Source organism: Achroia grisella, unplaced genomic scaffold (genome assembly GCF_030625045.1).
Source record: "Achroia grisella isolate CSIRO2021 unplaced genomic scaffold, CSIRO_AGI_Agris_v1 utg874, whole genome shotgun sequence".
NCBI lineage: Eukaryota > Metazoa > Arthropoda > Insecta > Lepidoptera > Pyralidae > Achroia > Achroia grisella.
In genome coordinates, this window is record NW_026713051.1 from 399516 (window position 1) to 425863 (window position 26348).

Consider the following 26348-nt stretch of genomic DNA (forward strand, 5'->3'; position numbering starts at 1 on the left):
CGTTTGTTTCTCTGGAGTCTTCAGTCAGGCAGCATGGCCGGTTCAGAACCGACCCGCCCGGGCCTTGTACCCCTCTCTCATCGTTTTGGAGCTTTAATAAAGAAATTATTTTTCTCACTATACACTTAGGGCTATGAAAATAGGTGTTTGAGATTTCAATCTAGTATTATAACTATGTAATCGTCTAATCTATTATACGCTGTGGTATGTAGGCGTCTCACACCATTTCCCCACTACTGTGCCTTCTAGATCTCTATAAATAGTTTTCTGAAAGTTAATTTACATTCTGTTAAGTTTTCCGCGATTTTGCTTTAGTTTAGCATAATGTCCGTACTGTTCGAACTGACGCCAAAGGTTACAGAAGACTGCAGGCCATTTTGCAGTGCTATTATCTAAAATTGTCTCTGCAACTATAATTTTAATTTAATATCTATCATTCATAAGAAGAAGTGTAAACAAACGTTGTAAGATTTCGACTAAAACGACCTAAATCGTTGATTGCGTGCCATAAAATACTTTTTCCAAGTTACAGAGATACATTTAGACAAAAGCACTTCGGAGTCGACTGCGCTGGTTGTCTGTAAAGAATAGAAACAAATTTAGTGTGCCCTAGTCACGGTCATTATGACCTTAGCTTTTAATATTTAAATTTATACCTATGTGTAATTGCTTTATTTTCATTTCCTATTAGCCTTGAAAATATTTGAAGGGTCGCGAAGATTTTTGGAATATATTATTTTCATATTAACAGTTACCAGTGTATGGAAGAAGTTTTCAGTGCAACCATAACATATAAGTAAATAAATAATATGCAATTATTGAATTGTATACACTAAATGCGCGCACAAAACACAAAACATCAAAGTGACGGACGATAAAGAAGATGATGTTTCTACTTTAAAACTTTTTATAACAATTAGAAATTCATTGTAACTATTTAACAGTATTTAACAGCAACGCAATCTCTATAATATGTTAACTATTTGACATTTTTTTTTGTATTAAATTATTCCTACACTTTAGTCCCTTAATTTTAGTTTTCATTTAATGTCAGTATAAGAGAGAGTTGATAATAACAAGCCACTAATTGGAGAAACATTATCATAAAGTACTGGGAGCACAGTTGTTGAACCATCTGAATAATTGCTAGTGTTCAAACAAACTGTGGGCAAACTTTAGCACTGGAAACTTGTACTAGATCACTATGTACCATTGAATACATTCCACGTTTGTATTTGAATGTTATTGAATAGTTTCTAAGTATTTATTTACGTTTAGTATAACGTCATTGAATATGTTTTATTAGATTTTGTATGAGTATATGTATTTCGTGTTTGTAAGTTGCATCGATCATCAATGGTTTTATAGAAAAAGAGATATTATGATACTTTAAATTACTTGCAATGAAAAAGACAAAAGAAGATAATAAAACAATTACCGATAAATATTGATATAAAAATTATAAATAATCCAGTTTTTTTGCATATCCAAAATCTGTATGTCTACATCGTTGTAACTTCTAAACATGGCGATACTTTACTACTAATTTATATATAAACAATATTTAATTATTTAGTAACCTCAAAGAAATTAATTTAAGCTACTTACACATTTTTGTAATTAATTGTATCTCATTTATATTTTGCTTGAATCTAGGCGGGGAAACAAAGTAAATAAGATCAAATAACATAAAAATGATCGAAAAATGACTGAATTTTATACGAGTAGGGAAGAGGGATCAATAATACTCATCTTGAACCTGAAGGTTGCTCTCGTAGACAGGGTGTTGCATAACATATCACAAAATTGGAAATTTAATTGGATTACCAAATAAAATATTGTTTAAAAACCACCGATACGTCCTGGACGTGAAAAGAACTGACGTAAATTCATTCATTTACTGACTAAGTACATATAAAGTATAAGTTTCAAACAAATATACATATCTCAGTAATTGAAAAATGGGATTTCATGCCGTAATTATTTTGTCATTGTTGAAGTTAATGTGTGACGCGACCCAGGCCCATGTTGTGTGTAATATGCTAATGTACGGCTACACTCTAGTCACTAGTAGGCACTCACTAAGGGGCCCACTGTAATAAGAAGAACTACACCACAAGTACTGGCCACTTTGTTGTTTTAATATCAATTCTATTCTATTCTACACTAAATCGATTTTAGCTTTTCGATCTGCCAAGTAACAAAGCAAATAAATACTAGTAGGCATATGTGGATGCAAGCGTTTCTTTACTGATAGAACTTTATGAGTTGGGATAGTTTTCTTATTACACGGGGCCGGCTTAATATTTCTTTATCAATCTCGCCTTTCTCTCCGCCATAGTAGACGCGATTCCTTTCATCTGAGCACTCACAGCACAATACTATATAGTAATCGTCATTTTTATCTCTGTAGTGATTTGTAATGCCATTATATACCTACTATAAGATTCATCTCGTGTCTGACGTTATTATATTATTAGGATACATCTCAGTGTATTGTTTCTATTGAAACTTCTATGTGTAATTGTATTTTGAATATCTGTCAGTTGCATTGTTTTATTGTAATAAATATCGTAACTTTATCTTGCAGTGTGTGTTTCTAATGACTTCGCTTTATATCCGTGCCGCTGGACATACAGTGAATGTTCTAAGCATTTTCAGTTATTTTTCCAAAGACAAAATAAAAGAAAAGATTTTTGGGAAGTATTAACTTAGTTCATCTTATCAAAATAACACCTTTTTTTCATAATACGCCATTAGGCGATGGATTGTGGGCAGATTTAGGTTTTGTTAATACAACATTATAAAAAAAATAGTGAACTTGAGTCATTTCGAACTTACTTTAGTGTTTTCTATGTTTAGTTGTCACACTATTATATGTTTCTTGTAATTTCATTTAAACATATACTATTATATAATTTTATATTATATTATTTTTAATACGATAAAACTATCGTAGCAGTCAGACTAGTGATTTAAATATAAGTCTGAAACACACACGACCTATTTAGATTAGTTTTATAATAAATTTTATTTTTAATTACATTACCTACCTAATATTTTTTTATAAATGTTATTTTCACTTAGAGCTATGCTAAAAGCGAATAATTGCGCCTAATAAAAATATTAAAATCTTTATTGTTTTTACTCTTTATTTATGTGGGTTTAATTAATGTAACAATTTGTTTTTTTATTTTCCTTTTAGTAATAAAAGAAAAATAAAAAAACAAATTGTTACGCTTAAGCTTGTTTTTATTGTAAGTGGATGAAGTTAATTTACGTAATTAAATCCACATAGCCATCTTTCAAATTTGTATATTCATAACTTGACATGTAGCGTAGAAGCACAAACTGTATTCATTTCTGTATTACTTACATGTGATAGAATAAGTTTATTCTAAGCTATATTTAGCTACAATAGTTGCACTAAGCAGTTGTAGAAGTATCAGATATGTCTGTCTATCTATATCTATAGCTGATCCCTCCGGATTATTAAAACTGGATTTTAAAACCCTATTTTATTTCGAGGGCCTATCGTAAGGACCTAGAAACGTTTTATTGTATCGTATATGTTCGTTTCTCTATTAAGAACATAGAAAACATTGTGATGAGCCCTTAGTATTTATAATTATAATTTCTTGCATTGAACTCATCATAAGCGACATTTTCAATATAATTTGTAATACTTATTAATTATAACGTATGTGGAAAATAATATAAATTGCTTGCGGAATTCAATTATTGCTAAAAGTATAGTTTGTAACTTGGATAGTTGTGATTGTTGTCCTACACCAGGTATATTGTCAATTCCAAAGTTTTATTGAACGAGAATGTCGTTTATGTATGGATAAAAGTATTTATACACTATATTATATAATCTTGTATCCATTTGGCAAGTAAAAATTGTATTTTGGCTTTCAAATGTTTAGTTATGTAAGTGCTATCGTATTGAACAGTCCTGTCTTGACAAAAATATCACGAAATTCATCGTTTTACTGAAGAATCTCAAAGTCTGAGTAAAGTTTTTTTAAATATTTACAGTGCATAGTATACTCATTAATGGAAACCAATGTATGTTAGTGTAGGCGCCTATGCGCGCCATTATTTAGGTTAAATAAATAGGCACCCGTAATAGATGGAAGTACCCACAATGTCCCCCATTAAAATCTCTGTGTATTACTAAGATACATATTTTACTGATTCACATTTTGCCTAATCATGTATAATATACAAATTACAAAATCAAAATAGTTCATATTTCGCCTAGTTTCTTTCATATTTTGTTTTTGTTTCGACCAGTACTTATTAACTTTCATTAATAGTTCATTACACTGACGTGCAAATTAATAGGTTACTTTATAGTACTGTTTTTAACACGTACAATAAATATATTTAATGTAATATTACACTGTTTGTCAGTGAGAGTTGTTAAAATGGCCGAAGACGTAGTAAAAAAATTTAAAACACTACAAAAAAAATAGTTTTCACAACAAAACAGATAATATATTGAAATTGCCCGTCAGTGTACTATAATTTTAAATTACAGACTAAACAGTGAAACGGTAGGTATCTAAATTATACACGTTGAGTACACAAATCCATTATAATTTATATTTTTAATTATTTTAATATTTTCACTGCAAGATGATAATATACATACGTGATAATTAATATTAAAATCATAATTAAAACTGATTGAACATCGCGACTTTGGCAACGTCTGCATTACATTCCATTAATTGGAAACCAAATAAAGGTTAAATTAACGCAACTGATTTTAAATACATTATTTTTTATTATCAGTTCTATCTTATATATAAAATTCTCGTGTCACAGTTTTCGTTCCCATACTCCTCCGAAACGGCTTGAGCAATTCTCATGAAATATTGTGAGCGTATTGAGTAGGTCTGAGAATCAGCCAACATCTATTTTTCATCCCCCTAAATGTTAGGGATAGTCCACCTCAAAATTTTTATTTTTTTATTTTTTAGACAAAATTTTTAGTTTCTATTTTTTATGATTCAACATACAAAAATACATGCAATCCTAAATTTTCACCCTTCTATCATCAACCCCTATTTTTTTTATAGCGTTATTAATTTATATGGCATAACAACGTTTGCAGGGACAGCTAGTATAACATAAAATTGTTTAAAGGAAATCTACAGCTAAGTTTTTGATAATAAAACAAAAACTATAAAGATACAATCCTCTAAAAATACATAATATAAACTGTAGTACCTCATACTGCATGTTCTGGGCTAAAGAGGCTGAGTCAACTGATGCTGTGACCGTAACGTTTACATACTCTTCACCGCGGTTCAATCTGTCCCTCTCATTTAACCTTATATATAAAATTCTCGGGTCACAATGCTAGTTACCATCCTACGAAACGGCTTGACCCACTTTTATAAAATTTTATATGCATATTCAGTAGGTCTGAGAATCGGCTGCTATCTATTTTTAATACCCCTCAGTGATAAGGTTTGTTCACCCCTAACATTTATTTTAATTATTTGAACAATATTTTTTTTTTATAATGTGGCATTAAAAATACATACAACCCCAAATTTTCAACTTCTACTATCAGTCAGTTAGTTAAATATATATTATGCGAACTGCTTAACAGTCCGAGAGTTCATAATTTTTATATGACACAAACAAAACAGAATATATATAAAAAAATATATATATAAATGAAGATGAAATATTTCTGATTCTAGAATAGAATATAAAATCATTTATTCAAATAAACTTACATTGAAGCACTTTTGAATAGTCATCACTTTTTTTTTAATCTACCGCTCATTCGCAAAGCTGTCTCATCACAAGAAATACTAGATAGAAACTTGCGTGTTGCTCTTTTAAATAATTTTATTCTTACTTTACATTTTTAAGTTGAAGTGTGTGAATACAAACTACTAATTAGCACTAATTCAATTAGATACTCAAATAGAAAAAAATATTAAATATACAAACAACTGGTTAAGCAACTAAATAACAGTAGATTTTTTCTGTAGAATGGTAGTCCATAGAATGTATAATGAATACATATATATAAATATTATGTTTCTTTTGACCAAAAAACATACTATATAATTACATTTTCAATATACGTAACACGATCTTTCAATTATTATTTTATGTTGACAGTTGCGCCATGATATACAGGCGGCCAGAATAGCAATTAACACCCATAAATATTACTTTATCAACAATTTTACAAGATTCATTAAGGACTTTTGACAATTTATACGCTGACATGTTAAAATACTCGTTAATGAACATCTAACAAATGTTATATATAAAATTTTCGTGTCACAATGTCAGTTACCATATTCCTCTGAAACGACCGATTTATGTGAAATTTTATATGCATATTCGGTAGGTTCCAGAATCCGCTACTAACTATTTTTCATACCCCTAATAAAGGTTGTCATAATAAAGGTTGTCCCTAACATCTTTTTTTTTTATTTTGAACAAATTTCTATATTGTAGTTTTTCGATAATATAGCATTAAAAATACATTCAACCCTAAATTTTCACGCTTCTATCACCAACCCTTATTTTTTAATCAATAGATACGTACTACAGATGTTGCCGGCGATAGTTACGAAGCAAAACAAAGGAACTAAACATGTTTCTGCTCAAGCTCCTATCCACAAAATAAGACTAAATAGTTTATTGATTAAAATAAAATATAATTGTTATACTAAAGCGAAGAAAAAAATGTAGCTATGAATAATTTTCATCAGGTCAGCTTTAAAATTCACATACACATGTCTGTCCATTTGTTTATCGGCTTCGGTGACATAGATAACGTAGATACACACGTCAAACTCATTACACCCTCACCCCACGCCAGGGGTTGAAATTATTAAATGATTCAAAGTTCGTAATTACATATTATTGAATTTTACTTTTCTATATTTTGACATTGATATTGATGTAATTGTTATTATCATCTTGTTTAATTTAAGACGTATCTAGATGTTGAGCTTTTGTTAGAAATTACTGTAGAATTCGGATATAACGACCTTCAAGGGAGCGATACTATGTCGTACTAACCGGATGACGCACAAAACGGCACGATCATTTCTTAAGTACATACATACATATTACAAATGCGAAAGTTAGATTTTCTTATTTAGGTAAATAAAACAGTTCATAGGAATCATGATAAGATTCTTTATTTTAATAGTTCTTTGCGATTGTTATATTTGATTTACGGGCTTCTAATCCAGGTAATATTGCATTTTTCAATTGTAAAACACTTTCGCTGCACAAAACTCATTTTGTCGTGTGTTTGGTCTTGTCATAGCAGATCACAAAAACTATCTGTGATTTACGCGCGCCAATAAAGAAGATTTAAGCTCTTAGGGACCAATAAGACGAGGTATTAGAGCGTAGGTTATGTAAACAAAACTTTGCCGATGCGCAACGTACGGACGTACGTACTAACCGGACGTTAAACAAATAATGGTTACTCTATGTTGTTGATCGCTTAAACCGGAATCGCTAAACCGTATCGTCGCTAAAAACAGTTAGTCGTTATAAGCGAAGTCGTTATATATGAATTCTACTGTATATATTAATTAGTGCAAGTCAAATTTAGGACGTTCTGTCCATATGTAATCCATGTCTAATATGTAGACTGCGAACCGCCGTTGTTTTTAACAATAACATATTATATATTGTTTTTATCTGCTGGCTCTGGACTCGTCTTGATATTGACTTATTTTTTCATTATTGTCATGCACTTTAAATATATATATGTTATAACATATCATATTTGTTTTATGTTTTAGGGCACAAGTTGCATCTAATTAAAAAGAGGTTACTGGTTGTGTTACATACTGTAGCGTCCTGTTATATATTGAGGAGATTAACAAAATGGGGAAACAAAATAGCAAACTGAAGCCTGAAGTATTGGAAGATCTGAAGCAAAACACTGAATTCTCAGGTGAACTGTTTTAATTACTATAAAATTGTCAGTACCACAAGAAACTGAGCTAATCTTGATAAAATTAGTAAGAATACTAAAAGAAAAGGTTTCGATTAAAATAGTTATAATATAAAATAGAACTACACGCTCCTAATTATATTATTATATTGACTGTAATCTGTTTTGTATGCTAATAAATAAATAAATAAGTTATCAGTACTGATTTGAATTTATGAGGTCGTAAGTTGATTGATTTATTTGCAAGTTGTAATACAAATCTACTGTTGCTAGAATACTAAGATTTTGCACAGGAATTACGTGCTATGTACATCATGAGATTCTCCTGTAGGATCAGAATACGATATTACGACTTCCCGAGTTGAGGTACAAACCGGCGATGTCCTCAGATTAAAGTCGTATCCGTCAAGCGGGAGTTGGCCATCAGCCGCTCCATAGTACTTCCTTTGGTTTGGAGTGCCATCTAGTGCCAACATTAAAGTACAGTGGACCCCCGGTAGTCCGACAATCATTTTGCAGGGCAGTGTCGGACTATCGAATTTGTCGGATTATAGAGTACTGCCTAAGACCCCTTATAGTCCGAATTTTTTTACAAAAGAGTACCTTGTAATCCGACAAATTATAGATCCAATGATAATTCTTTATATTATATACATATCTGTATATGTATATAATACCCCGACAAACGTTTTGCAGGGCAGTGTCGGACCATCGTATTTGTCGGATTATATTATAGAGTGCTGCTTAAGGGTCCTCTGCTTATAGTCCGGAATTTTTTACAAAAGAGTATCTTGTAATCCGACAAATTACAGATCCAGTGATAAGATTCTATGTTATATATGTATGTATATGCACTCTGAAGTATATTGTCAAAGTAATATTCAATAACAAATAATAGACAATGTCGGATTACAACGGGGGCCGGATTACCGCGGGTCCACTGTAATCTGAAAAAATAGAAATCTAATTGTATGTGTGGAACACAATTTAATTTTAATATATATTATTTATAGTTAGTTAACACATCGCACCTGCTGGGTACAATTGATTGCATTTTTTTACATACATGATAATAAAATACTTTAATCATTGTGTAATTGAGGACGACCTCGGTGGTCTAGCGGTCTAGCACACTTTACGACCGATGTTCGCGGGTTCGATTCCTCACACGGCACAAACATTTGTATTCATTAGTATGATTGTTTGTCACGGTCTGGGTGTTTTCTATTTACAATATGTATGTATTTACAAAAAAAAATAGGAATGTATATGTATGAGTTATCTAGTACCCATAACACAAGCTTTAGCTAGCTTAACTTGGGTCTAGATGACGCTGTGTGAATTGTCCTCAGATTATTACTATTATATTTTATATTACAGATGCAGAGATACAAGAATGGTACAAAGGATTTTTAAAAGATTGCCCCAGTGGACATTTGTCTGTAGAAGAATTTAAGAAAATTTATGGAAATTTCTTCCCTTACGGTGATGCCAGTAAGGTAGGTCCATTATAAAGTAATATGTTTCTTCTCATAAAATATACCTCACAACAAATTTCATTATAATCTGTTTAGACGACATTTAACACAACGCCATCTAGCCCCACGGTAAGCAGAGCTTGTGTTATAGATACTGAGAACTGATATAAATACTTAGTTTAAAAAACTACATACGTAATATACATGTAAAACACCCAGACAATATAAAATGTTTATAATGATAGGAATCGAACCTGCGACCATCCGAAATAAACCAGTGCGTCAAGCTGCTAGACCACCGAGGTCGCAGTTATACTTTCGCATTTATAATGTTACCAGATGTAGATGGGAGTATAATGATGGTTGTTACGGAAGGACTGTATTAAGACTGGTTTTTTTTGACGATGATAATGGAATGGTGCACCCGCTTGCGCTAACGGTTTACGCTGGCGGGGCACCAGTGTGTCTATAAATTGTATAAGCTGTTGATTACCTAAAATAAATAAATAAATAAATTGAGAGTAATATATGTGAATTATGAAATTATGAAACGCTGGTGTATTATTCAGTTTGCAGAGCACGTATTTCGAACTTTCGACGCGAACGGCGATGGGACGATAGACTTCCGGGAGTTCCTGTGTGCGCTGAGCGTAACGTCCCGCGGGAAACTCGAGCAGAAACTTAAATGGGCCTTCTCCATGTACGACCTCGACGGAAACGGTTACATCTCGCGGCAGGAGATGCTCGAAATTGTCACCGTAAGTGTACTGTGTATTTACTACCATATTTGGGGGGAAGGGGGTTTAGTAATGGCAACTGGTAAACACCATTGCTAGAAATACCATGTTGGGTTCCTCCTGGAAACCCGGAAAATTCACTAGGAATTTATCACGTTGGGCCAACTGACCTGACCTAATGTTCATCTTATCATCCTCCACTGGTGCCCCGCCAGCGTAAACCGTTAGCGCAAGCGGGTGCACCAGTTCATTATCATTCACAAAACAAAAACTACTATAACGAGTACCATGTTTAGGCTTCCCGCCAAATACAAGATGCACCCAAGGTCCAAACACTGGCATCTAATTGACTACGCAATCGTTCGACAACGTGACGTCTCCCAAGTCCTCGTCAACCGTGGTTTTTTTTGAAGGATGATAATGGAACGGTGCACCCGCCCGCGCTATCGGTTTACGCTGGCGGGGCACCAGTGGAGGATGATACGATGAACATGAGGTCAGGTCAGTTAGCTCAACGTGACAAATTCACCGGGAATGTATCACGATGGATTCCAGGGCGAATCGCGTGGAGGTCGATCTGACATGGTACATAGCAATGGGATCATCAGTTCACATTACTAACAATATCCTTCCTCCCTATGTGATGCGTGGTGCGCACTGCTGGACTGACCATAGGCTTGTTGTTGCTGAGTTGAGTCTTCGTACAATAATACAAATGTATTATTGACTTATACAAACGAAATGGTATATTCCCAATAGTCTGGAACGGCACGTTACAGTTCTAGAGGATTAGGATTTTACCGTACAGATGTTATACAGCCTTCAGTCGACCCCAGTTCGAACGGGGATCGAAATTACAACACCCTGAGCCGAGGTTCGAACCCTTACCGACTAAAGTCATATCCGTTAGGTGGGAGTTGGCCTTCAGCCGCTCCATAAGTCCTTCCTTGGTTTGGAGTGCTATCTGCACTCGTCCCCTAACGTCCGGTGAAGCTGTAAAGCCAGCTGCGGCCAACAGCATTAGAGTAGTCCGAAAAAAAACTTATTGCAAGCTACTTGGCGGCTATTGCCCTATGGTAGAACAAACTCTACCATACTAAATGTTAAAAATGTTAAAAAAAAATAATTAAATCTTTTAATAGAACAAGGAGCGAATCTGAATTAGTGTCAATGCCAAATGTTAGTCATTTGTGATGAATATTATTATTTTGACATACTGTTTAGCGGAGCTTCGTATGCATCATGCATATTGTATGACCTCAAATTCAGTACAATTGTATGCATGAATGCAATACAAAAACAGCATTGAACTGATTTCAATGAGGTTATATAAATTCAAGTTACACTTGCGTTTTGTTTACTGACTTTAAAAAAGAAATTCAATTTAGTTTCTTGCCAGATCTTCTCAATTGATATATCTCAATTGGTATAGTAATGAAAATATTCATGGAAAATAATTTACGTTCATAAGGGGCTACAATGTCATAAATTATTTTGTTTTGATTTTAATAAATATATATTAATAACAATGAAGTATCATTGCCTTCTGTCAATATACGTTCATAAAAAAATGACTTTTATAAAAAATTTCAGGCTATATACAAAATGGTCGGATCCGTAATGAAAATGCCAGAGGACGAGTCTACGCCCGAGAAGAGGACCGACAAAATATTCCGTCAGATGGACAGAAACAAGGACGGGAAACTGTCCCTCGAGGAGTTCATAGAGGGCGCCAAGAGCGACCCCTCTATCGTCCGACTGCTGCAGTGTGACCCGCAGTCTCAGTGATACCCCAAATATTAAATAACCGGGGCGTCAACGACACTGCTCTATCCACACCTTATGTAATCCTATTGTAATATAATAATATCATCCCTATTACCATGCTTGTAAGAGCTAGTGCGCGAAATGAAGCGTTAATACACGTGAAGTATCGATTCGAGTAGTCCTGCTGTTTGGCTGTGATGCTGTCATTTTAACAGTTAATTATTAATTAAATCAATGACTAGCTCTATCGTCTAAGTCACACACATCTGTTAGGAAGTCATTGGAACAATTGTTCAATCCAAAGTACACACCCTCGTTTTATATGTAAAACGTACGGTGACTCCATTTTCATTCTAAACGTCTCTTTCCGATGGTATTGTAAAATATCTGCAGTTCTATCGTTTACGCTTTTATGATGTTTTTTATAAAATTATTGATGTTTTATATAAAATTAATTAATATGGAATTATAGCAATAAAATCTGCGCTTTTAAAAGTATATCGGTTTAACAAAATAGGTTAATGTAACTGTGAAATTGTTTTCGTAACTTTTGTAGTGTATTATTATGTCTATACGTGAGAGTACAAAGGTAGTCAATTATTACCCATTTATATACATTATTGCGGACGTTTCACGTGAAACATATTAATATGAGTGAAAGAACCTGAGGTTTGTTCTTTAGCATTTGGATTTTTAAATTCCAAATATGTTTTACCATGATATATAACGTTTCGTGGTCCGTAGCCGTTATTATTGGCGACATAGAATGATGGACGTTTAAAATGAACTGTAACTTTGATGACATTAATTTGACATGTGCACAGAGCACAGTCAACCGCAGAGTAAGTTTCAAATGATAATTTGAAAATACGTTCTAGTGAATATGATTTAAGGTTGAAATTTGATAAGTTGACGGTCCCTGACTGTGAATTGGTAAAAGCCAAATACCAGGATTACTGACATGACTATAACGTGTACAATATGTTACGATTTTCCCATATTTATAATTAAGCTACAATTGTTTTTGTCCTCATACTTTAGTTGTGACATCTTTTCTACCCACAGAGGTTATCTTTTATCCACCAAATTGCATGTACTTTATACATTAGCAGAGTTATACCTGCGCACACTCTGTTCAAAATTACAAAAAAACTTATAGTAATTGTGGGTGTTATTATTTTTGGAATCGTTCATTCTTAATATATTACAGCTTATTTCAAGACTTCTCAGTACAAGTTATTATACATTTGAAATTATTCGTTTCCTTCCAATATATGCCCAATCTTAACTAACTCAGTAAGCGATCCGATAGAAAAGTTGACTCCAGTTAATGTGCTCCCATCCCATCCATTGATTTATAGTATGTTCTCCTCAATTAGAAGGAGAGTGCGTATATGTGCAGTGCCATGTTATGTTGTTTATATTTCTAATTCGGTGTGTCGTGTGTTTCATTTTGCGATAAATTTGCTAGTTACCAATCTGACTAAACTGCCTACACTTCTTAGAGCAAATGTGCCTGGTTTTCGCCGGACTTATAAGAAGTTATAGACAATACATAGCCAATGAGAGGCAATCAATACATGATTAGAGGCATGACGTTTTAGTCCTCTAGAATGACAACGCATGGTCATTGTGTGCGTAACATCGTAACGTGATGATCATTGTGTTACCATATAACATAAGGAAGGCTCTCGCCTTGTTTCCCTATCTAATTGCATAAGAAATCTGTTTATTTATTGGCAACTTTACATTTGCAATTTGTCTGACTGTCTGGTCTTCCGCTACCCCCTAGGGAGGTGCAGGTAGGGGCCTCGGGGCGTCCCAGCATCTACTCCGGGGGCAACAAACCCTAGGTGGCTAGATCAAATCGCCTAAAAAATAAAGAAACACTACTTAAAGCTTCCTAATCGTTGTACCATACTTGGGGACAGATTTATTTGTTTTATGTTTTTTTCCGTTTTCTTTTTTTTTCTGTACCAAGTATATCACTTACAAACATTCCTATGCTAGTTGGTGTCCCTGTCGACCTCAGAGTGGGGGCATAGCAGATGGCTAACGCAATTTGTCGCAAAATAACTCTATTTTTGACATACTAGTCGTTATAGCGGTGGAGTTGACCGTCCCGCCACTAGATGGCGGTGGTAAGGTTCCATCTGAGGCACTGCGCGTACGCACTCACAGATGGCAGTAACGTACAAGATTGTACCGCTTTCTTTTCACTGCTAGCTACAATAGTACTTTATACAGGGTTGACTCTTGACAAGAAGCACTCAGGACATGTTTTAATTGTTACATCGAGCAATCACAAAGAAATGATCTGTAGAAATTATCATTACTTTCTGGAAATATTGCCAACAATCTTGTAACAAGAAAATTGTCATAGTTATCGTCCTGTCTTTACACGATATTTCTAAAATATCCCTTCCATACGTACGAACTTATGGTGAATTTTTTTTTTCTATTACTGTTTATATTTTTTACATATATAATACCCTTATATATTCATCTTATACTTACAATTGTCAGACAGGTTTCCATTGAACGACGCTAGCACTGAAAAGACAGCAAACAATTGCACAATATGAAGACAATTACGCAACAAACCAGACAGACGGATATAATAATATACAAGTAATATTAATTTATATTGTAATTATATATACACATATATATATATATATATATATATAAATATATAAATATATAAATATTATGCTGATCTATTTGCGTAGCTGATATTTTTAAGGTTTAGTTTTTAGTAAATGAAAAAAATATGAAAACATAATTATAAAGTCCTGAAGTCAGCCTAAGTATTATTATTCAGTTATTTTGTTATGGTATTGAATTGTAAGGATTCTATCATATGGTTAGTGTAATTAACAGTTGGTAGTGGGACGTCGATGATGTAGATGTTTCACGTTGGTTTGTACAGCCATATGTAAACATGACGACATAGGGTTAGGCGCAGATGGTCAATTGACCGAGACCGTATCCAAATTGTTATAACGAAAGGATTCCAGAATGTTCCTTAGAATGTTTATATAGTAAATAGAATTATATACGAATCCAAACGTTTGTTTAAAGTAAATTTATATATAATCGTAGATACATAGAAACAATTAACGAACACTGTGGCCGTTGTGTTGCGCATGGACTGACCTAAGTTTTTAATTTTTCATATTTCTCCTCATGATTGGTGCTGATTCTGCTGGTACCTCTTTATCTGTTAATAGTGTTGAGACAAGTGAATTATACGTCTCGCCAGCAATTGCTGCAAGTTGCTTGTGTACTATAAGAATACATCTTGGAATGGCAATTGAATTGAGGCGCTGTAAAACAACGGTATCACCCAGTAGTGGGTAATAACTTTCTCATTTTTTTAAACTCAGATGAGATGCCCCAAAAACTGTTTTTGTTGTAAAAGAGCTGGTGTAAAACGTCGTCAGATGTTTCGATGTAATTTATAATAATTATTTTATACACTTCACTAGAATCGGCACCATTCTTGATGTAAATTAATCGGTAGTTATCGTTTTTAAGATTAGTTAGTATAAGTAACCTATTTAGATGTTTCAATATTTATTTACATCTCTCTTTTATTCAGTACTCAGTCGACAGACCGATAGTTCAATATATATATATATGTACAGATGCATTCAATATGCAATTCCTACTAACGTACATTTAATATTGTTATGTACAGTCAGTTTCATAAAGTTACACATATATTCAATTTACAGAGTTATCGAGATTGTTGTTACGTAGAAAATAAGTATATTTTCTAACGTTCTGCATATAAATATATACACATGTTGATCAGATTATTATTGAACATTTAGAGAGATATAATAATATATTATTCTTGCTACAAAATGATAGTGAAGTGTTGATGTTTTAAGCATCGTTGACGGTGCGGTGTATGAAACTAACTGTACTGTGAACAGTTTTGGTAAATTGTAAAATGTATAAAAACACAGTGATTTTAAGATATTTCTTTTTAATTTGCGATTCCAAAAAACATATATTGTTCTTTTATTTTATCTGAGTGTATTTACTCATTGAGAGGTATCATTGCTCTTGTTTCGTTCTGATATGTACTGTTTTATTAAGCTTATTGTCTAACAAAATGTTTTGAGCACGCTTTACTTATGTTTCTAATCATTCATTCATTTGTAAGTTTGTCATACAATTGAATGTAATTTTTATTATGATGTATCAATAGCTGGGGACAGTTTTATGTTTTATCACTATAAATGATAAAGAAAAATCAACTGCACAATTATTTGTTTATCGCACAATTACTTTACTAACGTGTTCAATGTATGCTTCAGTGTTTCAACTAACAATTTATTGTGAAATTGATTGGATTTTGAATCTTTTTCTAAGTACAAGTTCAGATTGATTATAATTATTAAATTTCTATGTATGTATAATATTTGTCTACATGATATCTGTATTCTAGGTAGTTGCTAAATCGCTGCTAGAACATACATACAGTGAGGTATATATAGAAGTCGGTATCGCAAATATTTTTCTCAATATGAAAGGTCACGACAGTTAAGCTGGTCCAATATTTATTGGATTGCGCCAGTAACGCCACGCTAATGAAATTGAGTGGAGCGATTCGAACCTACGTACGTTCGTACACGGTGTTACCTGTTACAAAGTTGACTAACTAACTGTCGTAGCCGGTGGTAATGATCGCAATAAAAATCTCAGTGTTGAAACTGAAAAGAGAACAATATTTTTAATATATCATTTTAAATTGATGTAAAGATTGTTAGATGTTCATTCAGATTTTACGAGTATTTGTGAATTGTTCAATATAAATTTATGTAGCCTATTTCGTGTAATCTATACGTTTCCTCTGCATGCGATAGTGGTCGGATATTACTTATCTCTCTATTCCACGTTCCTCAGGGATGATTCTCTATTCCAATAAGTATAGGTGCCTGTGTAGAGTTGAACGGTAAATAAATATGATCTTCAAAATATACGAAACAGATCTAAACAGAATCTCAGACGCGGTCATGTTCATTGACGTCGGACGAATTATTTCAATATATAGATAGATATACTTAAATAGATTTATATGCAGTTGGTTCTATAGTCAGTTTTGTAGTATTGCAACTATCTGATACTGCTTTACGATGTTTTACGACGTCAGATGGTTCGCTTTATGACACGTACTCAGTGCGGCGCGGGGGCATCGATGCAATGCAGTAAGCTATAAGCCGAGCGCCGAACAATTGTTAGATGAATCCGAAGGGATACTTGGTGTAGTTTCATCCCTTAAAGTTGGCGACGCTTTCACAACACTGTTATTGTTGAAAAAACGTAAGTCAGCGTGCATAGTGCGCGCAGTGTGCGTGCGGCCAAGCGGAACGGCAACGTCGCCCGCCCCAAAACGAGCTTCCAACGTTGAGCCAATGTAGCGAGCTTTTGTCATTTCCATAGTATATAGTTTATGTTAGTTTAGTTACCTGTTACAAGATACAGCAAGCGAACCATTTGATTCTGTCTGTATAGATAGGTTAATGTCTAATGTTAGATAGGGTTCAGTTAAAATGTCACCCGACCCGATCCGACGCGACGCCCCAGTCAGTCAGTCAGTCAGTCACTGGTTCTATTGCACACCGCTAATTGATTTTATTTATGGTCTTCCAGTACTTATATAAGCAGTAGACGACTATAATACGAAATGTAATTTGGCCTTTATGTATTAAAGTATCAAGATACAGTATGTAGTGGCACCGTACTAGTTAGTATATTGCTAGCATTATATGGGTGCTAATTTTTACATACATAATGAACTAGGACGCTTCTGGTCATATGGTTGCGGCGCAGGCAGCCTCTTGTCTCGTATACATCGTACGCCTATATATTTACGTCTCTCGTCTTACATCTAAGTAGCTTCGTTTCCGCTCTTTCCCACTTATGCTTAAGAAGCCTACTTCCTCGTTTATAATCACTGACTCATTAATTGTCACTGATATAATCTATGGTGCATAAAATGTCCTATGGGATTAAAGGATTGTTAGATAATAAATATCTTACTTTTATCAACTAATAGTTTGTAAAGCATATATATTATTTGATATGTACGTAAAATTGTACGGTATCTTAGAGTATATATAATCTGTAAAACCCAGGGTGCTATTGATTCGGGACGTATGCGGCGGCCCCCCCCGGCGGCACCTGTATCTAACACCGCTTAACGTTACACCTATGTCTGAATGTCAGGTGCGAGATGGTTATGATGATAACATATACATACGAGTACATTCGCCTATAGAATTACAAAGTTCGTGTTAGTTAGGTTCCTTCGTATAAACACTAATTACTGTTAGGGCCGTTAGCCCCATGATGGGGCGCCGCATCTACGATAATTTAGCACTGCACTATCACAACTTCGCAGCTTTGCACTCTGTATTCTCTATTTGACGTATTGTGTGTAAATTGTTTGTCGAGAAATGATTAGATATATTACAAGGGCACGGTAATGATGGTAAGATATGCTAAAGTTAATGTGGAGCAGTGGATATCAAGTGAGGAGTGCAACCTCGCTGAAATTATGAAAGCGCCAGTGCACTCAGCTCTCGAATTAATTTCAAGGACCAAAATGTACAAGAATGGTAGTACCTAAGTCGTGGAGTACGGAGTGAGTTAACTGTTGTACTACCCACTCTGGTAGGTGTACCTGTAATTCATACGTGTATAGTCACAGAAATTGTTGTGTGTTACATATCAATTCGCTTAATTCGATCATCTCTCTCGGTGTTACACGTTCTTACTTTTCGTAAGTTTGTCCCGTATTTACATTTAGACACGGTTCAAATTTGCTCTTAATAGCACCCTGCTCTTTGAGAATTGTACCTTGAATAGGTGTCGAATAAATTTAATGAGAAATCAACAATCTTTGAACGCTTGAGGCCAACCTCTGTATTACGGGGTTCATATTGACACTTGCGCGGTTTACATAAACGAATATACTTAGTCCCAATAACAGAATGTTAGTTGGATGCGTTTCGATTTGTTCTTTATTAAAGAAAGTACGCAACCAACAAGCATGCTGCAGTACCGCGTTGTGCAAATACCCGTTTCATTTAATAGTGAATTAATAGAAATATTCTGTATAAATAAATGGATGATGCATTTTCTCTCGTCAGCATACATTTCAGTGTAGTCAATTTGTGATTCTAACAATTTTCTTTAAATTGACCTTCTAGTTCTGATACTCTGTTTTAGATTAAAATTATTATATCTATTTATTAAATCTTTCTTCTCTCGATTGTTGTTTTATTTCTTCACCAAACCTGATGATTACACTTAGTGTTTTTGAGTGCATGTGAAGAGTAATCTGCATTACTACTGTACTTTCAAATTTATTAGATAATAAACTGATTTTACTTAAAAATCGGTTAACTAAAGTTAATAATTCGTCTTATGGCAATTGCGTAAGGTTTTACAACAAAATACCAGTGTCTGTTATAAATCTGCCAGAAAAAGAATTAATGTCATATAAAACTTCCTTCCTTTGCACAAAACTTACTATAAAATTGAAGGATTCGTTAACGATAATAATGTTTTTATGGAAAAACTTTAAATCTATAGCACTGACAATATTATCTGATTATACTAATAATGAGTGCGTAGCGATTTCTATGTTGATTATCGCAAGCTATAATATTGTATGCTTACTATATTGTAGTTATTTTAAAAAAAAAACATCTATTCAAAAGAGCAACACCCAAGTTTCTTGCTCATTCTTCTTGTGATGAATCTGCATTCCGAATGAATGGTAGAATCAAAATATGACTATTCAAAAGTGCTTGTAATGAGTTCATTTGAATAAAGATTATTTATATTTCTATTGAAAAATTCCCACATTATTTCGTCTAGATACATACTGTAAGTATATATATTATGTAAATACGAGTTTATTTAAATAAATGCTCAGCTCGGTCGAACTCTGAACGAGCATCTAATTTGACAATGGTACTCGTTTTTCAACTAATTATTCTGGTTACAGAAAGTAACTTTCGCAATCTGTATATAGGTATTCACATAAACGACTACAACCAGACACGTGTGTATAATTACAACTACAAGTTATATTAATTAATTGATATGGAATTTATACCAATAGACTATTTTAATATAATCTATAGCATTCTGTTCGTGAAACCAGAGACGAAATTGGAATTGTGGTTCAAGATCATTCGGCACAAAGGCGAATTCTACGAAACGGTTTTGATTTTTATCTAGGTTGGAAATCGATTTGCTTATAGTCAATTCTCAGACATAGGAATATATATGCATATTTCTATGTGGTACATATATCAAAGTAAGTCGCTATGACGTGGTCCAGTGGGATGAGTAGTCATGCTCACTAAAATGTCCGGACTTGTGGCGGCGTGGTGGGCCGGGTCATTGGGCTCCCTAAAATATGATCGAGCGTAGTGATGGCTGGGTCATCCGTCGTACTCGTGAACGGGTGCTGCTTGTAGAGACTGGTCTGCTGTAATCACTATGACTGATTTCCTCTTATTAATTGTTTAACCAGTTGGTTATATATATATTTTTTTTCTATTTGATTATTTAATTTAATTGGTGGTTTGTATTCACACACTTAAACTTAAAAATGTAAAGTAAGAATAAAATTATTTAAAAGAGCAACACGCAAGTTTCCTGCTCGTTCTTCTTGTGATGAGACAACTTTCCGAAAGAGCGGTAGATAAAAAAAATGTAATGACTATTCAAAATTCTATTCTATTATATTCAAAGCTTAATATAGCTCCTAGGATTGTGACTGAAGATAGTACCTATAACTAATATACTTAGTTATATTTCCAGGAATGCTATTTTATGGATGATAATGGAATTGTGCATTGCCCGCGCTAACGGTTTACGCTGGCGGGGCACCAGTGGAGGATGATAAGATCAATATGAGGTCAGGTCAGTTAGCCCATCGTGACAAATTCACCAGAAATTTATCACGATGGTCTCCAAGAGGAACCGCGTGGAGGTCAACCTGACGTGGTACATTGTTAGTGATGGGGGCATGAGTCCACATTAGGCACAAACATCTTCCCCCTAATAGGATTGCTATAAGTATATATATATATATTGTAGACGTTTGTTTATAAGTAAGTATGTCACAATCATTATAAATGTTCAGTGATGTCGTACCACAGATCAAAATATAAAAACAACAATTACATGTGTCTATTAATTAGCAGAAAATATAAATTCGAAAATCATATGAAATAACATTTTATACATATAAATAAATGACTGAGTGCGTGGACGCGCCATTTATAAATTACAGTTTCGACATTATAATTTTATTGAGACAACAAGTAATCGACATTTTCTTTTATACAACTGAGCGACTAACAGGTAAATTTTGTCCTTTACTCATTTTATGTTTGCATAGACGAGGGATATTTTAATCAATTATGTCATGGGAGAATAAATTGAAGGTTGTGTTTGGAAGAAAAAATCTCTACCAAATTTTCTCGTCTGCACAACCCCTAATATTAATCCATTCCCTTCAATATATAACTCATTCACTACATCTTTCCAGTCGCTATTGCCAATTTCTCCTCTCGGACGTCGGTAACTTGCGATTTTATACTAAACTTTGTTCGACTGCTTTCCAACTGGCGTTCCTCTTATGTTCGTAAAATCGGCAGAGTGCTGAGAGATGGCGCTAGTGTACCGAAAGAAAGGGTTAACAGGTAAGGGTGTGTGCCTACATGTATATATGTCTACACCACACCTACTGTCCAGCCGAAGGCAGCCCTCTGGAAGAAAGTAGATTCTATATAAGCACCTATATTCTTTTTTAGGTCAGCAACTTTTATTATTTCTGTTAACAAAGATACCGTAGCGGTGTGTTATATATTAAATTATAGTTTATTTTATAAGTAAATATGTTTATTAAGTACATGTTTCACGTTTTAATGGAAGATTTTTTATGTTGTCCTTTTTAAATTATGTATTTAGAAAAATTAACATTGAACTGCCAAATATTTAACTATAGAATAGTTCAATGTTGATTTTAAAATTATAAAAATATGTAACATTTGGTGTTATTCTTATAATCATATTACACTATTTATTTTAAAACCTATATATTGTGTATGCAAACCTATATAGGTTACAATATATAGGTAAAAGATAAAAGTTTCTGACTTAATTTGTGTTATAAATAATAATATTTATTATTTATAACACAAATTAAGTCAGAAACTTCTAAATTGTCTGTGACTTTCCTACCAATCAGTTCCAAATAAAATTATACCTCAAATTAATTTAGTGTGAGCTCTGTCGCTGTTCACTGTAGCTACCTGCCTTGTAAATTGCGTATTTAAATGAGTATACATACGTACCCATGTGAGTTTATAGAGGCAAGCTGAGTTAGTTCGTTCTGTATGGTGTATCGAAGTACTATGCGAGGCGGCAGGGGGTGGCCAGCGAGGTGGGTGGGGACCACCTTTCGGGCGTTCGTAACGCGCCTAAGGGGTCTCTCGTCCAGAGAAAGTAAAATATCCTGGTATGAGGGAGGCTAGTATTGTCAAGCCGATATATAGGTATACCTTTAAACTATATATCGGCCCCTATAGTATGGCTGTGGCAGTAGGTACTTATTTACATATGTATATGAGTTTATCCATTATGCAGACATAGGAATGGAACAGGTCAAGAGAGGGACGCAACGTTATGGAATTTGCTTACTACACACTGAAGGTGGAATCCTGGTGCTGTTATTGATTCCCATTCGATACATACCGGCTAAATGTTCCTTTTAATTACACCGATAAACTATACTATACTATATATACTTATTCCTGTGGAAGTTTTTGGGAAATCGTAGTTCTTACTTAGGTCATCTGTGTATGGACACTGTATTTACAGACTTCAAATCTACGCAGGCTCGTAACTCTTACAACTGTAAGGTCATTCGGTATGCTGTACAGATTTAGATAAAACATACCAAGTAAGTATAAAAAAAAAATATAAATATAGTACCGATTTTCGGTTATTTTTAGCTCTCTGGATAGACATTAGTAACGTTTTTTTTATTGAACAGAGCTAACTTTCGTGTCGACCCTATTTTGATTTCGTTGTTACTAAGGTTATAATATGACACTATTACTAAGTATTCAATTAGCGAGTTTTGATGATATAATGATACTATCATAATAACACAACCACGTGTTCTATAACACACAGTAAGTTAAGAAGCATTCCAAGATACTCTTCACTATCAATATCCCACAGGTAGTTTAGAAGATATGAAAGAACAGATTAACGTATAGACATTCAACAGTCGTTAAAAGCCTGACCCTCCTTAATATACTAAAAAGTTACCTATCAAGAGAAGCGTGGAAACTCATTAAACAACACACCTAAAAACATCGCCTTAGATCATAATAGGACTTGCTTTACAAAACCCGCCGAGTTTAATAGGCCACTCGCTTCGAATGCCTGATATTAACGGAGCAGCATTTTCTCATTGGCGGGTTATACGAAATACAGTATTACCTATAAATTGTATAAACTTTTTAAAGTTAAGTTTAAACGACGGTTTTAGGTTTCTCGGTCGTACTAGTATTTGTAATTAGATTAATTTAACGGGCACTTAATATGTCACAGTAAGATTTTCAACTTTTTTAGGTTATAAGTAGTCGTTTTATTAATAATTATAAATTGTTGACAAATTGTGAATGGGCATAATAATTGAGGAGATCCGCAGAAGAACCAGACTGACCGACATAGCCCGAAGAATTGCAAAACTGAAGTGTCAATGGGCAGAGCACATAGCTCGTAGGACAGATGGCCGTTGGGGCGGTAAAGTCCTCGAGTGGCGACCGCGGACAGGAAGACGCAGCGTGGGAAGGCCTCCAGCAAGGTGGACCGACGATCTGGTCAAGATCGCTGGAAGGCATTGGATGCATACGAAATAGTGGATAGTGGATACACGGCCTCGGTGCTTCAGCACATCGACTTATTTCCGATGATCGCGGATTCAATTCCTCGCATGGCACAAATATTTGTATTCATTCATTCATTCATTCAGAATGGTTTTTTTTATGGATGATAATGGAATGGATCCTGCCTGCGCTAATGGTCTTCGCTGGCGGGGCACCAGTGGAGGATGATAAGGTGAGCATGAGGTCAGATCAGTTAGACCATCGTGACAAATTCACCAGGAATTTTTCACGATGGTTTCCAGGGGGAACCGCGTGGAGGTCAACCTGACATGGTACATTGCTAGTAATAGGGTCATGAGTCCACATTACTAACAATCTCTGTTTATTAAGGCATCTTCTTTAATAACCATGAAAATTAAATAATATAACAATATATTAACTATGTATTTATCTCCTGTCCTCTGAAATCTCTATTTTTTTAAATGTAGAATTTTCATTTTGTCGCCAAAATATTTTTAACTTTTTATTTATGCACACTAAGGAACATCCTATACAGCTATATTGGTATTATAAACTATTATTATTTTTATTTATCAATATATAAATCGTAGGATATTTAACATCCCCATTTCCCTTGAGTATGGCTGTTTGTACGTATGTATTTAAATATACGCATAAGTTTTTTTTTAAGGGATGGTAATGGATTGGTGCTTCCGCCTGCGCTAACGGTTTACGCTGGCGGGGCACCAGTGGAGGATGATAAGATGAGCATGAGGTCAGGTCAGTTAGCCTATCGTGACAAATTCACCAGGAATTTTTCACGATGGTTTCCAGGGGGAACCGCGTGGAGGTCAACCTGACATGGTACGTTGCTAGTAATGGTGTTATGAGTCCACATTACTAACAACACCCTTCCCTCCTATATACATAAGTTTTTTTTTTTTTTTGTGGATGATAATGGAATGATGCACCCGCCTGCGCTAACGGTTTACGCTGGTGGGGCACCAGTGGAGCATGATAAGATGAACATGAGGTCAGATCAGTTAGCCCATCGTGACAAATTCACCAGGAATTTATCACGATGGTTTCCAGGGGGAACCGCGTGGAGGTCAACCTGACATGGTACATTGATAGCAATAGGGTCATGCCACATTACTAACAATCACCTTCCCCCCTATATACATAAGTTATGTGTATACGTAAATACATACGTACATAACACAAGCTTAACTTACGCTAACAAAGCTCTAAGCTAACAAGCCTAACTTGGGTCTAGATGTGTGATTTGTCCTGAGATCCATCAGATGGCAATTGTGAATAGCTTTGACGTGGTCTGGTGTTTTGAGTAGTCATGCTCACTAAAATGTCCAGACTTGTGGCGGCGTGGTGGGCCGGGTCATTGGGCTCCCTAAAATATGGTCGAGCGCAGTGATGGCTGGCTCATCCGTTATACTCGTGAACGGGTGCTGCTTGTGTGGACTGGTCTGCTCTAATCACTATGACTTATTTCCTCTTATTAATTGTTTAACCAGTTGTTGTGTATTGAATGTTTTTTTATTTTATTATTTCATTGAATTAGTGCTAATCGGTAGTTTGTATTCACACACTTAAACTGAAATTGTAAGTAAGAATAAATTATTTAAAAGAGCAACACGCAAGTTTCTCGCTTCTTCTTCTTGTGATGAGACAGCATTCCGAATGAGCGGTAGATTAAAAAAAATGTGATGACTATTCAAAAGTGCTTCAATGTAAGTTTATTTGAATAAATGATTTTCTATTCAATTCTATTCTATTCTTTAATGAATATATTGTAAGAGATATCGTAGTATGGATTACAGTTGTGGAACGGGTACTCGCGGGACCGGAGCCAAGGATCTATTTGCAATATTGTTCACCCGAACTATTACTCTTTGTTTGAAAGTTCCTTGTTTAGATCCTTTTATTAATAGACGCAGACTTCTGGACAACACTCACGATTTTATATACCGTTGCTGTTGCTGTGACTTTTTGGGAACGTCGATACATCATTGAAATATGCGGATAACTGAATATCAGACGTATGAGCGGATAGAAATAGAAATAGAAATAATCTTTATTCAAATAAACTCATTACAAGCACTTTTGAATAGTCATATTTTGATTCTACCACTCATTCGGAATGCAGATTCATCACAAGAAGAATGAGCAAGAAACTTGTGTATTGCTCTTTTTAATAGATGTTTTTTTTTATATAAATAATTACAGTGTAACAAGTAAGAGGCATGCGATAATCATAGAAATCGCTACGCACTCATAATTAGTGTAATCAGATAATATTGTCAGTGCTATGTATTTAAAATTTTTCTACAAAAACATTAATATCGTTAACGAATTGTATATGTTATTGATATATATGTTATTCATCATCATCATCATTGTACGAGCTAGCATCGTACATTATTTCGCAACATTAACATTTTAT

At 34.2% G+C, this 26348-nt stretch overlaps 1 protein-coding gene across 3 annotated transcripts in view; it reads left to right on the forward strand.

Moving 5' to 3' along the window:
* Positions 1-13380, forward strand: part of LOC131853084 (neurocalcin homolog) — a 169757-nt gene extending 156377 nt beyond the window's left edge. For all 3 annotated transcript variants that reach the window (XM_059203896.1, XM_059203894.1, XM_059203895.1), the window contains exons 2-5: positions 7809-7963; positions 9344-9462; positions 10011-10199; positions 11772-13380. In XM_059203896.1, the coding sequence (XP_059059879.1) occupies positions 7894-7963; positions 9344-9462; positions 10011-10199; positions 11772-11966 (573 nt within the window). In that variant the 5' untranslated portion in view covers positions 7809-7893 and the 3' untranslated portion in view covers positions 11967-13380. The remainder of the gene's footprint in view (positions 1-7808; positions 7964-9343; positions 9463-10010; positions 10200-11771) is intronic.
* Positions 13381-26348: the final 12968 nt, after the last annotated feature.